A 21,043-nucleotide genomic window follows, 5' to 3' on the forward strand; every position below is an offset into this window, starting at 1 on the left:
GCTAATTACCTAATCAAAGAAAACGACAACTATCAAAACAACAGATAAATTGAAGGGAAGCATATTTCGTGGCTGATACAAAGCTAATTACCAAATCAAAGAAAACGACAACTATAAAACAACAGATAAATTGAAGGGAAGCATATTTCCTTGCTGATACAAAGCTAATTACCTAATCAAAGAAAACGACAACCATCAAAACAACAAATAAACTAGCGAGTCAAAACTTTAACTCCTACGCACTTGAGTTCCGCGTGGCTTGTGGAGTTCCAAGTACCTTATCAAAGATCTGCGAATATTGTGCGCTTAGACAGCGGAACTGAAAGTTGACAGATGTTAGCATTGCACCGGCGGTAGCTCAAATTATTCGATATTTTGTTATGTCTATTTCTGATATATATCCTATTACATTCGTCGATAAAAAGTTGCGCTACATAAATTTCAATTATGAGACGAAATACTTCCAGGAGTTCTCTTGCAAAAAATTTTTTAAGAGTCGTGCTAAATAAAAATAAATAAAGTTCAAAACCCTCCTTAAAATTCGAAGGAGCAAACTTTCAAATCATTCGATATTTTGATGGGTTATGCTTATTTCTGATATTAAGTCATATTCGTCGACAAAATTTATGCAACATAAATTTTAAATATGAGACTAACATTCTTCGGGAAATTTTCTTGCACAAACTAAATCAAGAATAACTTACTAAATAAAATTAAAAAAATAAACCTTAAAACTCGATGTGTCAAAGGAACTTTCTTGCTGAAAACTTTCTAAATAAATAATAAAAAAAAGGAAACTTTAAAACTATGTCAAACTTACCTTCAATTTGTGAACTTCCCTCTGGAGTCGGGTCATCTCTTCGGTCTTCCTTTTGAGCTGGCGCCGGAGGTCAAGCGTCTCCGCCTCCAGCACATCAATCTTGAGGTCACGTTCGCGTACATCGGATTTAAGTTCTGGCACTAAACCTTTCAAGTAATTGTAGTCCTCTGGGTACACAGGTTTGGGCACAGCACGCCCATTTCCAGGCAACGCGCCCCCGGGGGTATTCCCATGATGATGGTGGTTATGGTGATGGTGGCCGCCAGTCTGGCCTGACGTGCCATTGCCCATGACGGCCACCGGCATGGGTGATGAGGGTTGTGCCGCCCGTGGGCCCTGATAATGGGCGCGGGCGGGCGTGGGACTGGATGTAGTATGGGCTGGTTGTGTTTGGGTGTCGTTAGGAGAAGAAGAGGTGGTGGTAGAGGTGCCCAGGGAGGATGGTGAGGAGGAGGAATAGGGGGAGGAGGAGGAGGAAGAGGAGGAGGAGGTGCCCGCGAGTGAAGAAGCGAGTGTTGACGGCAGAGAAGCGCCCACTGTATACACTGGCCTTGCCAGTATCTGCGACAGACTGACGGGACCTGTAGCTGTGGCTGTGGATGAGGTCGGCGAGCTGGCGAGCCGCGCACTGCAATCCGCGCCACCTTCGCACATACCGCCCATATCACCATCGCCTCGAATTACGCCCACGTCCTCCTTTCCACCCCCTCCACTATCTCCTGCTAATTCGCCACCACTCTCTGTTCCTTCGGCAGGGGCCCCTTCAGCGCAACCCTCATTAGCACACTTTACATCTTTGGTGTCGTCCTGGCTAGAACTCTGATGCCAAGGCGTGGGAGTGACTGCAGGAGAATGGTTCGGTGATTCTGGAGGTGTTGGGGCATCTTGGGTCAAAACAGCTTCCTGTAGAAGGCGACTCATCTCTCGTACACTTTCAGGATAAGCTCCGCTTTCCATGTTCCTGTAAAGATGAAGGGAAAATTTAATAACATACATTCTGCAAAATAATATCATTCATTTTGAATCATTCCTAAAATAATTATAAATTCAAGAAAAAGATTACCTACAAACTTTCTTCAAAGTAAACAAACTGCTGTAAAATTGACATCATAAACGTATTAAAACTCTAAACAAAACGACAACTAAATCAGCCGTATCTGGCTCACTGCCAGACAATCGCCTCAGACATATCCTTATTCATGTCTGGGATTTGGCCAGTTTTCATACCCACGCTGGCCAGTGGGGACTGGTGATGGTGGAAGACTTTAGTCTGATCGCTCACAGCAAACCAACCTAGTATGGGTGAACTGACTATACTCAATTTTTTTTAATGAGGAGCATTTGCACTGACTCGCAGCGGTGCCCTTTTAGCTCGGAAAAGTTTCCTGATCGCTGATTGGTTGGACAAGATAATTCTAACCAATCAGAGAGCAGGAAACGTTTCCGAGCTAGGGGCACTGCTGCGAGTCGGTACAAATCTGCCTCACTAAAAACAATTGACTATAGTACAGCTTTGCTGATCATGGCGATACACAAACCCTTTCACAACGTTAAGATATCCCTAGTTATAAAACACCAAATAAAATGTCAAAATTTTTTAGATCTTGCTGTGGAATTGTTTTACACCACACTGCTCTATAACAGAATGACACCGACTAAACAATATTAAAATATCATATCCCCTCTACGAACCTTTACAATGTAGCTATATTTTCATGAAAAAAAAAAAAAAACTACAACGCCGCTGGTATAATTCCTCTCAAAACTTCGAAAACAAAAGGAAATTGAACACTGAAGTGTTATAGAAAATATATTTCTCAAATATGTAAATTTTTTAACATATTAAAAACTTGTACTAAAATTAAACAAGTGCTATAATATTTTTTTTTAATTTGCAAAAAGTAGACAAGTACTATAATAAAAAAAAAAATATGCAAAACGTAGACAAGTGCTATAGCAAAATTTTTACAAATGTGCAAAAAGTAAAAAGTATACAAATACTGCAATGAAATTTGCAAAATGTATGCAAGTACTATAATGAATTTTTTGCCATAATGAAAATTCTAAAATATGTGCAAAAAGTAGACACGTACTATAATGAAAATCATTATAATTAAATTGATAACGTCACAATAAAAAACGCAGAAAAAAATGGGGTTAAAAAATGGAAATCATAAATTCCAATACAGTACTAAATAAAAACACCTCATACGAGGGTGCAAAAATGGTAAAAACAAGCATTAGCATAAAAATTTCTAAATCAAATTAGAGAAATAAAATATAAAATCAACCGAAGCTAATGACATTTGAATTTCCGTCTCAAACCATATGCTCTCTCTCTCTCTCTCTCTCTCTCTCTCTCTCTCTCTCTCTCTCTCTCTCTCTCTCTCTCTCTCTCTCTCTCCTTCCTTCATTTCCCGGATCCTCGATATTCCTTTTTTTTCTTTCTTCCGATGTCATTAAAACTTTTGCCGCCACTTGGCAGCCTTCTAGCTGATAATATGCTATGATATGGTCAATCGTCGAACACACTTCGCGGACAAGGTGATTTTGCGCGTGCACTGTTCGTACATGAACGTACATACGTACACACGTACAGGTGTGAAGGTATCAGAGGAATGAGAAGCTGATATGATAGATAAAGAACAGAGACTCTAACTAGCTTTAATTACAAATAAGCAATATAAATGACTAAAGCTCATCGAAATGTTTCATAAATTAGGTATTGTGGCTTTGCAGAATTTCATTTAAAGATGTCTAAAGGTAAAGAAGTCTGATTTCAGTTCCAGTTCCATCGGAATAGATGGTCACCAGAACGTCAGCCGAGCAAGCCAACCCCCCCCCCCCCCCTTGTGGTGTCCAAACACAGCAGTGGACTCCCCAGTAAACAGCTTAAACTCACGGTCCGCGAGCTGGGATCGATCTGCTGCCATGCGAATGATAGGCGAACACGTTACCACTATACTAGCCAGGACAAGACAAGAAAAAAAGAAATGCGTATTTTACGCTGACTGAAAATATATAATTTTTCCTTGTTTAAATAATACGAAAATGACCATACTCATTATGTACAGTTGGCCACAGGAGTTCCTGGAACAACTCGTTCCAACGAAGGGCATTCTGTCTCATGTTTACTTCGCGCCGAGTAACAAAAGAATTAGTGTACGGAGACCTGGTAACGGTGGTGGGCTGGGCTAAACAAAGGAACTTGCCACCCAGTAAGGGTGTGGTTAGGTGCACTTCCTCAGTGAGGTGCACCATAAATTCCTGTGTTCAACTGTACATATACCTTATTATGAAGTGGGTTAAAGATGTTTTTGTGGACGCATAACTTTCGCCACAATATTATTATTATTATTATTATTATTATTATTATTATTATTATTATTATTATTATTATTATCAGCTAAGCTACAACCTAGTTGGAAAATCAGGATGGTATAAGCCCAAGTGCCCCAACAAGGAAAAATAACCCAGTGAGGAAAAAAATAAAGAAATAAATATACTACAAGAGAAGAAATGAACAATTAAAATAATATATTTTTTTTTATGAACAGTAACAGCATTAAAATATGTCTTTCATATATAAACTATAAAATAAGATAGAATAGTGAGCCCGAGTGTACCCTCAAAGTAAAATGAATAAAACAAACCAAACAGCAAAAGCAGGTGTTTTAATCATTCATAAAGACAACCTAGATATTTCTGGTAGAGCAAGACTGGAATTCGTTTAACAATTCTCTTTCAAGTGTTGACGGTGTCAGTGAACTTTGGTGCTGGGAGTGAGACGGCCTGTTAAACTTCGATTTGCTTTAAACACATTCGGCACCGAGTAGCTAAATATAGTCCCTGCTACGCGTAACAGAGAAATATATTTTGAGTTTTATACATACAAACGTTAATAAAAAACTGAAATTACCTTAAGATATAAAAACTCAATAAGGCTCAATACTACATAGTATTCTAGAAGCTTTATTCTGGCTATGATTACATTGTGTTATGATCTTCTGAATATCTTAGTAATATATTTGAGTTTTATATATACAAACGTTAATAAAAAACTGAAATTAACTTAAATATAAAAACTCAATAAGGCTCAATTCTACATAGTATTCTAGAAGCTTTATTCTAGCTATGATCAAATTGTGGAATGATCTTCTGAATATCGTAGTAAGATTTTGAGTTTTATATATACAAACGTTAATAAAAAAAAATCTGAAATTACCTTAGATATAAAAACTCAATAAGCTCAATACTACATAGTATTCTAGAAGCTTTATTTTAGCTGTGATAAAATTGTGTTATGATCTTCCGAATCTCGTAGTAATATATTTGAGTTTTATATATACAAACGTTAATAAAAAACTGAAATTACCTTTGATATAAAACCTTAATAAGGCTCAATACTACATAGTATTCTAGAAGCTTTATTCTAGCTATGATCAAACTGTGGAATGATCTGAATATCGTAGTAAGATTTTGAGTTTTATCTAAACTAACGTTCACAAAAAAACTGAATTTACCTTAGATGATATAAAAACTCAATAAGGCTCAATACTACATAGTATTCTAGAAACTTTATTCTAGCTATGATTAAATTGTGGAATGATCTTACGAATCTCGTAGTAATATATTTGATTTTTATATATATATACAAACGTTAATAAAAAACTGAATTTACCTTAGATATAAAAACTCAATAAGGCTCAATACTACACAGTATTCTAGAAGCTTTATTTTAGCTATGATAAAACTGTTATGATCTTCCGAATATCGTAGTAATATATTTCAGTTTTATATATACAAATGTTTATAAAAAAAAAACTGAAATTAACTTAGATATATAATCTCAATAAGGCTCAAATATTACATAGTATTGTAGAAGCTTTATTCTAGCTATGATCAAATTGTGGAATGATCTTACGAATATCGTAGTAATATATTTGAGTTTTATCTATACAAACGTTAATAGAAAAAAAAAACCAAAGTAGCTTGATAATATAAACACTCAATAAGGCTCAATACTACACAGTATTCTAGAAGCTTTATTCTAGCTATGATCAAACTGTGGAATGATCTGAATATCGTAGTAAGATTTTGAGTTTTATCTAAACAAAAGTTCACAAAACACTGAATTTACCTTAGATAATATAAAAACTTAATAAGGCTCAATACTACATAGTATTCTAGAAACTTTATTCTAGCTATGATTAAATTGTGGAAAGATCTTACGAATCTCGTAGTAATATATTTGAGTTTTATATATACAAACGTTAATAAAAAACTGAATTTACCTTAGATATAAAAACTCAATAAGGCTCAATACTACACAGTATTCTAGAAGCTTTATTTTAGCTATGATAAAATTGTTATGATCTTCCGAATATCGTAGTAATATATTTGAGTTTTATATATACAACCGTTAATAAAAAACTGAAATTACCTTAGATATAAAAAACTCAATAAGGCTCAATACTACATAGTATTCTAGAGGCTTTATTCTAGTTATTACAAAATTGTGTTTTGAAAAAAAAAAAACAATCCACAATAGTATAAAAACTCAGTATGTCACAATAATACACAATATTATAGAAGATTTATTCCGGTTATGACCATATTGTGGCATGATCTAACTGATCTGGTAGTTAAATCAGGGGAACTTCAAAAGTTCAAACTTGCAGCGAATGTTCTGTGTTAAACAGGCTAACATAAGACTCCTTTTAAAGTTTATATATGAAAGATCTATTCTAATTCTGTTACTGTTCTTAAAACATTTTAATTGTTCATTACTTATCTTGTAGTTTATTTATTTTCAAATTTTCTTTCCTCACTTGGCTATTTTTTCCTTTTGGAGACCTTGGGCTTATATCATCCTGCTTTTCCAACTAAGGTTGTAGTTTAGATGATGGTGATAATAATAATAATAATAATAATAATAATAATAATAATAATAATAATAATAATAATAATAAATAAATAAATAAATAAATAAATAATAATTCATCAAAACAGAAATGGCTACCTCATCCTATAATGTGCAAAAACATTCTTTAAGCTCTATTGAGCTTGATTAATAAAATGTGCCAAACTGTATTTATTTCAAGATATGACTCATGAGAGAGCGAGAGAAAATTTAAATCTATTATATCAAAATTCTGCATTTCAAGATATAAATAGAGAGAGAGAGAGAGAGAGAGAGAGAGAGAGAGAGAGAGAGAGAGAGAGAGAGAGAGAGAGAGAGAGGAGATTCTGTAATAGCTATGAAACCTATAATCCATGACTCATGAGAGAGCGAGAGAAAATTTAACTTTATTATATCAAAATTCTGCATTTCAAGATATAACTCAAGAGAGAGAGAGAGAGAGAGAGAGAGAGAGAGAGAGAGAGAGAGAGAGAGAGAGAGAGAGAGAGAGAGAGAGAGAGAGAGAAAATTAAATTTGTTATATCAAAATTCTGCATTTCAAGATATAACTCAGAGAGAGAGAGAGAGAGAGAGAGAGAGAGAGAGAGAGAGAGAGAGAGAGAGAGAAAATTAAATTTGTTATATCAAAATTCTGCATTTCAAGATATAACTCAAGAGAGAGAGAGAGAGAGAGAGAGAGAGAGAGAGAGAGAGAGAGAGAGAGAGAGAGAGAGAGAGAGAGAGAGAGAGAGAAAAAATTAAATTTGTTATATCAAAATTCTGCATTTCAAGATATAACTCAAGAGAGAGAGAGAGAGAGAGAGAGAGAGAGAGAGAGAGAGAGAGAGAGAGAGAGAGAGAGAGAGAGAGAGAGAAAAAAATTAAATTTATTATATGAAAATTCTGCATTTCAAGATATAACTCAAGAGAGAGAGAGAGAGAGAGAGAGAGAGAGAGAGAGAGAGAGAGAGAGAGAGAGAGAGAGAGAGAGATTCTGCAATAGAACTATAATCCTTTTAAAATAAAGACAAAAGATATACGAACCCATAACAAGAAGTAACTTCGAAAAGCTTTTTGTAAATCGGCGACTGAATCATTCAGCGGATGAAGGCGAATCTAATCCAATTACGAAGATGAACCAACATATCACTCCAGGAAAGAATAAAAACTACTAAATCAATCAATTTTTTATTTTTTTTCATTTTTCCATTCTCTTACATAAACTATCCCTCTTCTCATTTTCGGATCTTAAAAGAGACAAGTTTATGAACGTCCAATTTCTATTCTGTTTCATTATGACAGTCATGAAGTATTTTTTTGTTTTTTTATTAAACTGAATATTTATTTGGTATCGAATATTTACGAAAAAATTATGACAATCATGACGTATTCTTTCAACGTAATTACATCGTTAATATTTATTCAATATCGAATATTTATTTTTCATCGAATATTTACGAAAAAATTATGACAATAATGACGTATTCTTTCAACGTAATTATATCGTTAATATTTATTCAATATCGAACATTTACGAAGATAAAATTCACTATACACCGGATTTTAATCAAATCTGTAAAACACTAGAATATATATCAGTCCATTCAAGCACTACCACGACATTTCTACTGTCTATTTATACACCGATAAGCGTAATTACGTACACACAAACTCATACACAATTGCAAGTTACTATGTATGCTTCAGTGGTACACACACACTCGCACGCAATAATGGGTTACTGAGTATGCCTCAGTGCTGCTACTGAGCTCTGACAGTCGAAAATTTATCTGTAACACTAAACCTCATACATCCGGTGATTAGTAATAATACACCTGATATCAGGTAACGGTTTTAGTAAAGTACAAAGAAAAAAAAATAACTTTGTTAATGTCGTTAACGTAGTTTCTATTATCCTTATTATTATTATTATTATTATTATTATTATTAGCAGTGCCACTTGTGTTAATTATATATAAAGGCAGATGAAAGAATAAGGAGAATAGTATTCAATCATTGCGCAAGAGAACCACTAGAATACCTGATTTATATTCTATTAATTAAATATAATTTCTCTACTAACTATACTAAACTTTATTTGTTTTTAGAATATTCATTTCCTCTTGATAATTTCAACGAGTTTCTGTACTATTTACACTCAAAGTTTTTTTTTTCGAATATATTTAAAGTCAATTTATTCTATAATTCTATTATGTTTATATTCATACATCCATGACAATTACTAGATACACTGTTCTAAAGAGACGCCAATAAACAAGTCAATAACTCGCGGTAAACTATTTTTTTTTTTTTTTTTTTTGAAATACGCCAAATACTTCAATGCACCAATGCAAAAAGAATATATTTTTCTAAAATACGTTTAACAATACACAATCAAAAACACTTAGGTCAAAACGTCCACGCCAAAAAGTCCTAGGATGATATATGGCAGGACAGGATTCGAAATGAAACTATAAGAGAGATTACTCGAGTGCCATATGTGAATGAGATCATGATGAGTGGTAGATGGAGATTGGTTTGGGCATACTATTTGCACTCCCCAAGAGAGATTAGTTCACCAAACGTTCAGCTGGGCTCCACAAGGCACTAGAAGAGTTGATAGACACAGGCCTACATGGTTGAGGACTATGAAACGCGAAGTAGATGATGAATGGAGAAGTACTGAATTAAACGCTCAAGATAGAGACGACTGGAAAAATCTAACCGAGGCCCTTTGCGTCAATAGGCGTAGAAGTAGGAGATGATGATGATTATATATATATATATATATATATATATATATATATATATATATATATATATATATATATATATATATATACATACTGTATATATATATATATATATATATATATATATATATATATATATATATATATATATATATATATATATAAGATGATCTCCGGCTTTCAGAATAAAGCAATATGAGGCTATGTAACTTCATTAATGATTTAACGTAATCTGCAAGCTGGTAACAAATGATATTCCTTCCTATTAACAAAATAATTAAACCTTTAATAAAGCACACGAAGTACTATTCTCTCACAATTTTTAATGAAATACCCACTTCATGGGCCATGTTTCAGTATTGAAACAGAAATTTTCAAGTATCCAGGGAAATTTCGTCTTTTCTCCTTCCACAGCACAAGAAATAAAATTGAGTACCTACAACTTCTCCTTTCATACCATTATCCCTACATTAAAGGATCGGTTGCCTGATGAGTCCTTTCTAATGCCCTCTATCAAAATCATCCTCTTTCACCAAACTTCTTATCTCGCCATCTAATTCTCTGTCTCCTCCTCGATCAACACCCACCCCCCCTTCACAGGTTTGTGACGGGCCGAGAGAAGGTTGTGACTCAAAGGCAGGTTGAAAGCAACTGAGTGAATTTATTATAGAACACTCTCCTTTATATACAAAAGCTCAAAGTAACAAGAAATTTCATGTTTGAAAAAGACACTATTACAGAAGAAAAAAGTAGACATGTTTAATCTGGTTCATTTTTGTGCGAGGGAAGAGCGAAGGTACAAGCATAATATATACACAAAATGAACTATGTACGATCGTGTGACACACGGTTGGTACAGGTTCCTCCCAAGCCCTCCTCACCATTAATCCTCACCAAGTTCCTACACCATCTCAGTAGTGACACTCTTATCATCTCTGTAACCTTCACTACGCCAGCCATTCTTCTTATTTCATAATTTTTCAATCTTTCAAGCAGTGATATTCCCATAATCCCCCTTATCATTCTAATATCTTTTCTCTCAGGCGTTGCTTCCTCTTTTTGTCTCAAGAGCCCACGTTTCCGATCCATACATTAACACTGGTCTTATTACTGGTACAGATCTTAACTTTTAGCTTGATTGGCATTTCCTTATCACATACCACTCCCAATACCTCCCTTACTTCCCCCGAGCTGCTTTTATCCTATTTTGAACTTCAGTCCCACATCCTCCCTCCTGACAGTGGCCTAGTTGTCAAATAAAAACAGTAGAGTTGAGACAAAGTCAACCAAATCTTAAATATGTATATAAAAAATCGTATGTCAAAAAAAAAAAAACCCTCGGGATAATATTCTAAAGGAAATAAAGCCTTATGATAATCATCAATGAACGTAATGACACAACATCCTTTTTAATGACCACAGCGAATACCATAAACTTAAGACCTGTTGACAATAGTCGTTTTTACCTCTGTATTACCGAGCATAGTTTTAACGTAACAGTTGTTATTTCACAGATTCTGTCATTCTAAAAATAATCTATTGCCTGAAATTATGGTTTTATTAACGATTTCCTCCTTTCAATTGATTATTATTGCCACAGCAAATGACTTCTCTATTTTTAGCATTGTTCCGGTGTTTCTATTTTCAACTCTCTCTTGCTCATTTGCATTAACGACCTTCGGTCTGACGATTCTACTCTAAGTAAATGGGAGTTTCTTTCATCCGTTTGTCGCTCTCGCTTGCTTTTAACCCTGTCTATAGTTACGCCAAGGAAAATGCCATGTTTTTTTTAGCAAGGTGTTTAAAAATATCTTCCCCAGCATCATTCAGTATTCGTGATTTTCATTACCAAAATTCATCATTCAGCTTTTCAAATCTACTACGTGTGGGCGAGAGAGTAAGTGTATGTCGGAAATTTTTCCAAAAGTGGATTTTCAGGAAAAACGATATTTTACAACTTTTGAAGCTACTGAAGAGTTAACTCTTAAATATAACAAAACCTCGATTTTTTTTATTTACTGATTTTAGAAAAGTAAGTTTTGTGTTATGGCTGGGCACCTAAAAATTTCAATCTTTTATTTGACAATGAAACAATATCCAACAGATTTTGTATATCTGAGAACAAAGCCCTTAGAAGAATATTAAGAGTTAAATAGCAGGACAGGATTAGAAACGAAACTATAAGAGAAATTACTAGAGTGCCATATGTGGATAAGATCATGGTGAGAGGTAGATGGAGATGGTTTGGACATGCACTTCACACTCCCCAAGAGAGATTAGTTCACCAAACTTTCAACTGGGCTCCACAAGGCACTAGAAGCCCCAAGCCTACATGGCTCTATGAAGCGTGAATTGGGAGATGATGATGAAGTATTGATTGAAAAGCTCAAGATAGAAACGACTGGTGAAATCTAACCGAGGCATTTTGCGTCGAGGCGTAGGAGATGATGATGATATAAATATAAATATATATATATATATATATATATATATTATATATATATATATATATATATATATATATATATATATATATATATATATATATAGATATATATATATATATATAACTAGTAACATTTTCGCTTCTGGCAAGCTTAAGTTTAAGGATGGAGAGGACAGCAAGAAGACTTCGGATCATCTTACATATTTATTCAACACCAACGTTTCGGGAATCCATTCCCATATATATACATACTGTTTTATATATATATATATATATATATATATATATATATATATATATATATATATATACATACTGTTATATATATATATATATATATATATATATATATATATATATATATATATATATATGCAATATGTACACACACGCAGCACCCTCTCACCATGGTATGACTATCCCCTCTCCTCCTACCCAAGGGACGAGGAGAACTGAGTGTGACCGGAAACACACACACACACACACACACACACACACACACACACACACACATATATATATATATATATATATATATATATATATATATATATATATATATATATATATATGTGAGAGAGAGAGAGAGAGAGAGAGAGAGAGAGAGAGAGAGAGAGAGAGAGAGAGAGAGAGAGAGAGAGAAAAAAACTTATTATGAAGTTGGGTTGGTATTTCCATGACATGTTTAGTTGTCGTTAAGCGAGACTGAGTTCACAGGGACAATTTTTCCAAAGAAACAACCAAACTTCCCCTAGTCTTCTACTTCAGAAAATCGCATCAACGTAATTACGTTTAGTTGGAAATTCTACGGTTACACAATTCAACCTTATCCGAACAAGACATACGTAAAAATAATTACAGTCCGTTTCGTAAATAATTCTTTGACAAAATACATGAATTTTACTACGGATACGAAGAGAAAAAAATATTGACAAAATTGTAAATAACTTTTCATAAAATAATGAATTTTCCAAGCGTGTTTTTTATATCAATGTAAAAAATAGACACTTCTCAAACTTGAGGAAAAGAAAAGGTTAGAAATTATAGAAATATATAGGAGAAAACATGAGGAAAAACAAGGACCGGGATATGGTGGCCTATTTGGTAACGTCCCTGACAGGTGATCGCCAGCCTGAGGTTCCAGTCCAGCTGAAACTCGCTAATTCCTTTAGAAGCTGCAACATCACCATCCTTGTGAGGTAAGGTTAGGGGGAGGTTTGGCCATTGCCTGGCCCTCCCTGGTCCTAGCTAAGAAGGAGAGGGGATCTTAAAAATAATTTCTATTTGTTCCAGCTATACAAAACTAGACCAATAAAGCAGTGTGTCTTATAATAAAAAAAAAGATCCTAGTTATTATAATTTTCTTGAACTGTAAAAGGGTTTATTACTTCTTACGTAGTTTATTTCCTTATTTCCTTTCCTGGACTTTTTTTCCCTGTTGAAGCTTGTGGGCTTATAGCATCCTGCTTTCCCAACTAGGATTGTACCCTGGCTAATAATAATAATAATAATAATAATAATAATAATAATAATAATAATAATAATAATAATAATAAAGAATAAATAAATAATAAATAATAAATAACAATAATAATAATAATGATAATAATAATAATAAAGGGCCCTCATTATGGGCAAAGGTAGATTTTACAAGCGTTTGTTATTCCAGTTATTACCTTGGGGTTTGTACGACATATCTAAATAAAAATAAGCATATTCAGTGATATGTATTTCAAGGAGGTATGATCAATAAAAGGACTATAGTAGACTACAGAAAGGGAATATGTTCCTAAATGCGTTCAATTTTCACAGCCGCTTAACATGTCTGGTTTTTGAGCTGCTGACTTTTATCTTCATTTGTTTGACCAAAACTTGTGGTCTATTGAATTTACTATTCCTGAAGTTGATATTAATCTCTGGCACCGTCTTTGAGTTACTTCTTTGTGTATGTTGAATAAGATTTTTCCAAATTCTGTATATCATTTGCATTCAGATTTTCTCAGACTGTACCATCCTGTATGTAATACTGTTTATGCAATGAATTTTAAGTCTTGCCTTCTTGATCATAAGGCTCAACACTACAAAGTATTCTTGAAGTTTTATTCCAACTGTGATCAGATTGTGGAATGGATTTCCTAATCAGGCTGTGGATTCAGTGATCTTCAGAAGTTTAAGCTTACAGTGAAAGTTTTTTCCTGTAGAACAGATTGAAAAAAGTCTCTTTTCATAATTTATATATGACAAATATATTTTAACGTTTAATCTACTTTATTTTATTTTTATGCATTATTTCTCTTGTGGTTTATTTACTAGCTTATTTCCTTTCCTCATTGGGTTGTTTTCCCTGTTGGAACCTAATGACTTGTCTCATTCTGCTTTTCCAACTAGGGATGCAGAGAAGCTAATAATAATAATAATAATAATAATAATAATAATAATAATAATAATAATACCTGTTTAAGAGAGTAGTTAATGAAAAAAAGACGCAGACATTCAATTAGTGATGCAAAAAAAAAAGAGATACCTTTGCATTTCTGTTGAAAAAATAAAGCAAAGCAAGAGAACGTTATAAAACATAAAGGGTGGTTACGAGTAAAATTATTCTTTAAGGAAGTGAATCTTGGCCGGTGAAAAGTATGATCATCAAAATGCAGAGTAGGAGGGCATGAAATGACGAAAATTGATGAGATGTGACGACAGTCCTAAAACAAGAGAGATTAATAAAATTTGGCATCGGTAAAAAGAAAGGTTGCCAATGTCGAAAATAAGTGTGAAAATGTGAAGTTCGTTGGATTTGATTTAGAAATTAGGGTCATAAAGTTTGGCATTTACTTCTAGGAGGATATTCAGTGCTCACGTGTAAGAAATGAAACAGGAGGAAGGCTGAAAACCTTAGCGATGCTGGGGGGTGGGGGTGGGGGTGGGGGTGGGGGGGTGGGGGTGGAGATGGATGCAAAGGCTTACACTGAACTGCGCAAGGTGCACTGACGACACTACCTCCCCAAGGAGATTTAAATTTGTTGATCAAGCAAAATGGGATGATACGAAATGTAATGTAATGTGTGTTATGCGGTAGCCTATTAGAAATGTCCCTGCCTGGTGATCTGCTAGACTGGCGTTCGAGAACCACTCAAGCTCGATAGTTTCATGAGTCTTTTTATAGTTTATATATGACATATCTGTTTTTGACGTTGTTAATAGTTTATAATGACATATCTATTTTGACGTTGTTACTGTTTTTAGAATGATTTATTGTTAGTTTGTACCCATCATTTATTTATTTCCTTATTTCCTTTTGCTCACTGGGCTATTTTTCCATATTGGAGCTTGGGCTTATAGCATCTTGCTATTCCTACTAGGGTGGTAGCTTGGCTAATAATAATAATAATAATAATAATAATAATGTAGTGTTTGCATCCTTACCATCCTTGTGAGTTAAGGATGGGGGGGGGGGAGGGGAGGAAGTTTAGGGGGAGCCTATACGCCTACCTGCTGAGTCATCAGCAGCCATTGCCTGGTCCTCCCTGGTCTTAGCTTGATGGATAGGGGAGCTTGGGCGCTGAACATATGTCTCTACCACTCATAGTGTCCCTTGCCTCTCCCATTCATGAGCGACCATTAAACCATTAGGTAATATATGATAAAAATGCTTAAATTTGAAATCGTTGATCCCCAACTATAAAACAAACTATTTAGTAAAATACTCTATGTGAATGCTGCATTTAAATTAAGGTGTAATAAGAGAGAATAGTGGATTGATTTCAGGTTAATTGATATCGAACAGTCGTATAGGTTAACAGGTAATTATGCAAATCATCGAAGATTTCTCAATTGATTTTCTTTAATTGCTATTCGAAAGCATTTCCCTTTGGATCTGTTGTACGATGAATTTACTAAGCGTTTGTAACGTTTTAATACGATGAACATAAACCACCATCCGGTGTGATTGAAAAAAAAAATAGTACAACTAGAAGGGCACTCAGTAGAGCGCAGACCTCCGCCGCAGCAGCTTATTTCTCGACATTTTGCTCGATCTTGACCTTTGACCTTAATATGTATTAATTGGCGTGGATTTTCATACACTCAATAATGAACCAAGTTTGAAGGCTCTGTCGTAACGATGTCCAAACTTATTGTTGATTACGTGAATTGGACATTTTGCTTGACCATGACCTTGACCTTCCAAAATGTAATCATTTCCAGCTCTTTACATAGCAGTTAATCTCCATAAGTTTCATGACTCTACAATTAAAATTGTGGCTGTTCACAAAAACAAAAACAGGGGTTAAAACACAACCTCCTTACAACCTCGTTGGCGGAGGTAATAAATTCACGTTATATAAAATATAGAATACAAAATCCAACAAAACACTGCAATGCTTAAATTCATACTGATAAAATTGGTTAACATCTTATGCATTCCAGTCGCAATTCAACAATTCAATAGGAAAATTACTTTTTGATTATCATTGAGTAACTCCAGCGGAGAATAAATTCTCGCGATAAACCTTTCAATTTATTCTTCATAACTTCCCAAAACGATTACTCAGAAGTTTATTTCTGCATTACACTATTTTCTTTCGTATGGAGTCTATTAGAATTACTAACGATACCTCTCGTCGTATACTTTGGGACAAAATTTAATCAACTATGATCAACTAAACTAAAAAATTTTTAATGAGGCGCATTTGCACTGATTCGCAGCGGTGCCCTTTTAGCTCGGAAAAGTTTCCTGCTCTCTGATTGGTAAGAATTATCTTGTCCAACCAATCATCGATCAGGAAACTTTTCTGAGCTAAAAGGGCACCGCTGCGACTCGGTGCAAATGCGCCTCATTAAAAGAAATTGACTATAGTGCACACGACCCGTCATATATAATGGCTGATTATTTAGATAGATATGCACACATACACACGCACATATTAAACCCTTCTAACACCCTCCCCATTTCCTAACTACAACCCCTCTAATCAGGGTATGACTACTTTCTCTTCCCCTTAACAGAGGAACGGGAAGAGACCAAGTACTTCAAGCTCAATTGATTAAGAAACTCTAACCGAGACAGTGGAGGACCATGGTATAAGGGTATGGCACTACCCAAGACCAGTGAACAATGGCTTGATTTTAGTGTCAACTGACCGTGACCGATAAATAAATAAATATATATACATACATACATTACATATATATATATATATATATATATATATAATATATATATATATATATATATATATATATATATATATATATATATATATACACATACATATATTGTATATAAGTATTATATACACACAAAACAACTTCAGGCCTCAGACATGTCAATTCATATTTGGCGTTTGGCCAATTTTCACCACCACGCTCGCCAGTGCAGATTGGTGATGGTGGGATATTTTGGAGTGATAGCTCACAGCTAACTGTTCTATGGCCATACTCGAGCCCTTCCACCACGTCCACACTCAGAGAGAGAGAGAGAGAGAGAGAGAGAGAGAGAGAGAGAGAGAGAGAGAGAGAGAGAGAGAGGGGGAAATGTCTTTACGAACGTCGTTTTATTAACTTTTTATATTTAAATGCTTTTATCATATTTATGACAAATTTTCACGGTGCGATTCGACATCAGACTTCGCTAAGAATTAACTTAATATAAAATTATCCATAACTTGAAATTTATTACGATTGGTTTTTTCTTCAGCCTAAAATATAATGATCTTGCAAAGGCAATTTCCACGAAATAAAATACCCACTTTTGGAAAAGGGAAAAAAAACGGGTTAGACAAAATATTAAATACTTAATAACTAAAGATAACTATTTAAAATAAAATAATTACAAGTCAGATAAAACGGTGAAATGAAGCAATGATAATATGCTGTATCTGCATCATTAATTCATGTAATGGAAAATGTGGCATACTGATCACAGGATATCGTGTACCACAGGGACAGGTAATACAAGATCCCATGACACAGTGGTTGTAAGTTATCTGGGGTTACAAGTCGTAACTCTAACAGATTCTTCTCAAGCCCTCCTCACTCCCTCTCCACTATCCATCCTCCATACATGTCCAAACCATCTCAGCCGTGACACTCTTATCACCTGTGCAATCTTTACTACGCCTGCCATTCTTTTTATTCCATAATTATAGCTGTTTAAACAAGGAAACTTTAAGGCGTTCTTTCAACTGTACAGCAGAACAAATTTTCAGAAGTTTGTGGCACTAATAACATCATGCCAGTAGATATAGGGAACTTTACGTATGTCTTAATTTCTAGAAGCATTACCTGATATTTTCTAAAGGTTGTCAAAAAGAACGGTTGGGGCTAAGTTATCAAGAACTATAAGCAAACGTCAAGAACTCTTAAATAAATCCTTGCCTAAACGAAGCGAATCATGTAGTGCCAGAGTAAAGAAATTTATAATTGATACAACGTTTATTAAAACTTCTTGATTTGTTACTACTATTTCCTTTCTCATTTAATCGTTTTTCGTATGAAATTTGCATAAATACAGATCTTCCCTTTATCTCTCTCTCTCTCTCTCTCTCTCTCTCTCTCTCTCTCTCTCTCTCTCTCTCTCTCTCTCTCTCTCTCTCTCTCTCTCTCATATTAATATCAAACGAACTGCATCTTAAGAGTAACCATATTTGATTTGTACAGCTTTACCAGTAGCGTTTTATATGTCGTAATGTGCTTGAACATTATGAAGGATTTGTATAGCTTTAACCGTAACGCTCATGTCATAATGTGCTTGAACACCTGAAGCTAGTACGATGAATTCACACAAATCACTATAAATAGCCTAAGTAAATTTTTATCTCTTTTTCACATGTCAAAAGGAAATCGAATGATTAAAAAAAAAAGTTAATACTGTAATTAAATGTAATTAGATTATTGAAGAAAGTAACAAACAAATCACCAAACCATGATAACAGACACTTCTCAGAGAAAGATAAACTTGATAGGATATTTTGTTGAGATTTTAATTTCTGCAAAAATATGGGGAAATAAAAAGCTAAAAACTGCACTGAATGGCATCCCTTTGAAGAAAGCTCTCGCAAGAGAGTTATTTAAACCTTCTTTCATGAGTCAAGAAAGTTTTGTTGACTAAACAAACAAAAGAATTTTTTTTTTTCGATCACACGACCAGTATTTAGTCAAAAAGATCTTTATTATTGTGTACCTGTGTGCATGAACAGATGTACACTACACTACATACACACAAACATATATATATATATATATATATATATATATATATATATATATATATACATATACATACACACACACACACACACATATATATATATATATATATATATATATATATATATATATATATATATATATATATATATATATATATATATATATATATATATACACACACACGTGTGTGAAAGGAATATCCTATCACATTATATCAAAATTATCCGGGATAAATACACATTAATATAAGTGTTCTATTAACAATAAAATGGAAATTTGAGCTGAAAATATATTTTAGGATAAGTGTGAAAAAATACTTTATCACAAAATGGTCACTTAGGAGAAAATTAAATCATTCAACTTCAACGAAACCTTAATATTATTATAAACACAACCCTAAAAAAAGAAGGCTAAATTTACCTGCCGACAAGTGCTTGGTCATGCCAATCAACAAAACAGGGTCAATTAGCAACCGGTTGTGTAGCATCCGAACAAAGCAGTTGTTCTATAGAGGAATTGTTCTGCGAACGATGAACGATATAAAAAGGGTTGCACAAACCCATGCATCCCCAGGGAAAGATAAGTACAGTTAGATACAGGAATTCCTGGCACACCTCCCTTTGGTGAATTGCACCCTGTCATACCGTGACTGCGAGGTGAGTAACCAAACAGAGAGTGCATGGGAGAGATGGCAGAGGTGGTGGGAGGGGCTACACACAGGAACTCATATCGTAGTAAGGGCGTGACAGTTAGCACTTCCTCAGAGCGAGGTGTGCCGAAAATTCCTGTGTCCAACTGTACGTACTAATAAATCAGTATGTTACTTATAACCTTATATCATCGAAGAAACTTCTCATCTCCCCTATACAATAAAGAGGAAGTGTCTGGGCGCATATATATATATATATATATATATATATATATATATATATATATATATATATATATATATATATATATATATATATACACACACACACACATATATATATATATATATAATATATATATATATATATGCACTTTTCCCGCCACGCTTAATGGTATTCCCAGATGTATAACTACTCGGTCTCTCTCCGTCCCTCTGGTAGGGGGGGGGAGAGAGAGGGAGAGTAGTTATACTCTGGTGAGGGGGGGTTGTAGTTAGGAAAGGGTGGGAAGGGTTGAATGTGTATTTCCATATCTATCTAAATACTTGCCCGTCATTTTTGACGGGCCACGTATACTAGTTAACAACAAAGTATTATTCATGCTGAAATAATAAGAAGATTTATGTAATGTTATAGTATTACCATTCTCCTTCCTCGGTCCCTAACAGCTGCATCCGGGAATCCGAACGACTCTAAACCTCTAATTTCCAACAATTCCCAATAAGGTTAGCAGATAATTATTTCTAATTAGAATTAACATACAAATTAGTGTATCTTGCTTACACTCCCATTATCAGCCACAACCATTTTCTCTTAAATGAGAAGTTCCAATTGGAGCAACGCAATTACAGGCAATGAATGGTAGAATGCATTAAGACACCTTTTGGGTTTCGCCTACAGTGTGCCATTTACAGCACATTGTAAGTAACTAGTGTACGCAACCGGCCAAAAAGGACGGCTAAATATTTAGATAGATATGCACACACGCACGCACACAGATTCAACCCTTCTCTTCTCCTCTCCCTTTCCTCTCGGGGTACTCTCTCTCACCAGGGTATGGCTACTGCTTTTCACCCTACCCAAGGGACGGGAGAGATCGGGTAGTTACACGTCTGGCAATGCAACTGAGCATGACCTGTGTGTATATATATATATATATATATATATATATATATATATATATATATATATATATATATATATATATATATATATACATACATATACACACATATAATATACACATATAATATATACATATAT

General features: G+C 34.2%; 1 protein-coding gene across 1 annotated transcript; it reads right to left on the minus strand.

The window, feature by feature from the left end:
• Positions 1-235: 235 nt before the first annotated feature.
• LOC137639825 (nuclear pore glycoprotein p62-like) lies at positions 236-20,587 on the minus strand. The gene is made up of 4 exons (XM_068372068.1): positions 20,564-20,587; positions 19,690-19,925; positions 821-1,781; positions 236-289 (listed from the first exon to the last, which is right to left on the minus strand). Exons 1-4 carry the CDS (start codon positions 20,585-20,587, stop codon positions 236-238), a joined length of 1,275 nt encoding a protein of 424 aa, XP_068228169.1.
• Between the last annotated feature and the right edge of the window lie 456 nt (positions 20,588-21,043).

The sequence above is a fragment of the Palaemon carinicauda genome, chromosome 4 (genome assembly GCF_036898095.1).
Source record: "Palaemon carinicauda isolate YSFRI2023 chromosome 4, ASM3689809v2, whole genome shotgun sequence".
Taxonomy (NCBI): domain Eukaryota; kingdom Metazoa; phylum Arthropoda; class Malacostraca; order Decapoda; family Palaemonidae; genus Palaemon; species Palaemon carinicauda.

Excerpts from the sequence above, each read along its gene's own strand:
- LOC137639825 (XM_068372068.1), bottom strand. The coding sequence starts at position 20,587 with ATGGTTGTGGCTGATAATGGGAGT. Across the intron at positions 19,926-20,563 it reads TTGTGGCTGATAATGGGAGT|TTGGACACAGGAATTTTCGG; the intron begins GTAAGCAAGATA and ends TAGTACGTACAG. Across the intron at positions 1,782-19,689 it reads CTTTCCCTGGGGATGCATGG|GAACATGGAAAGCGGAGCTT; the intron begins GTTTGTGCAACC and ends TCATCTTTACAG.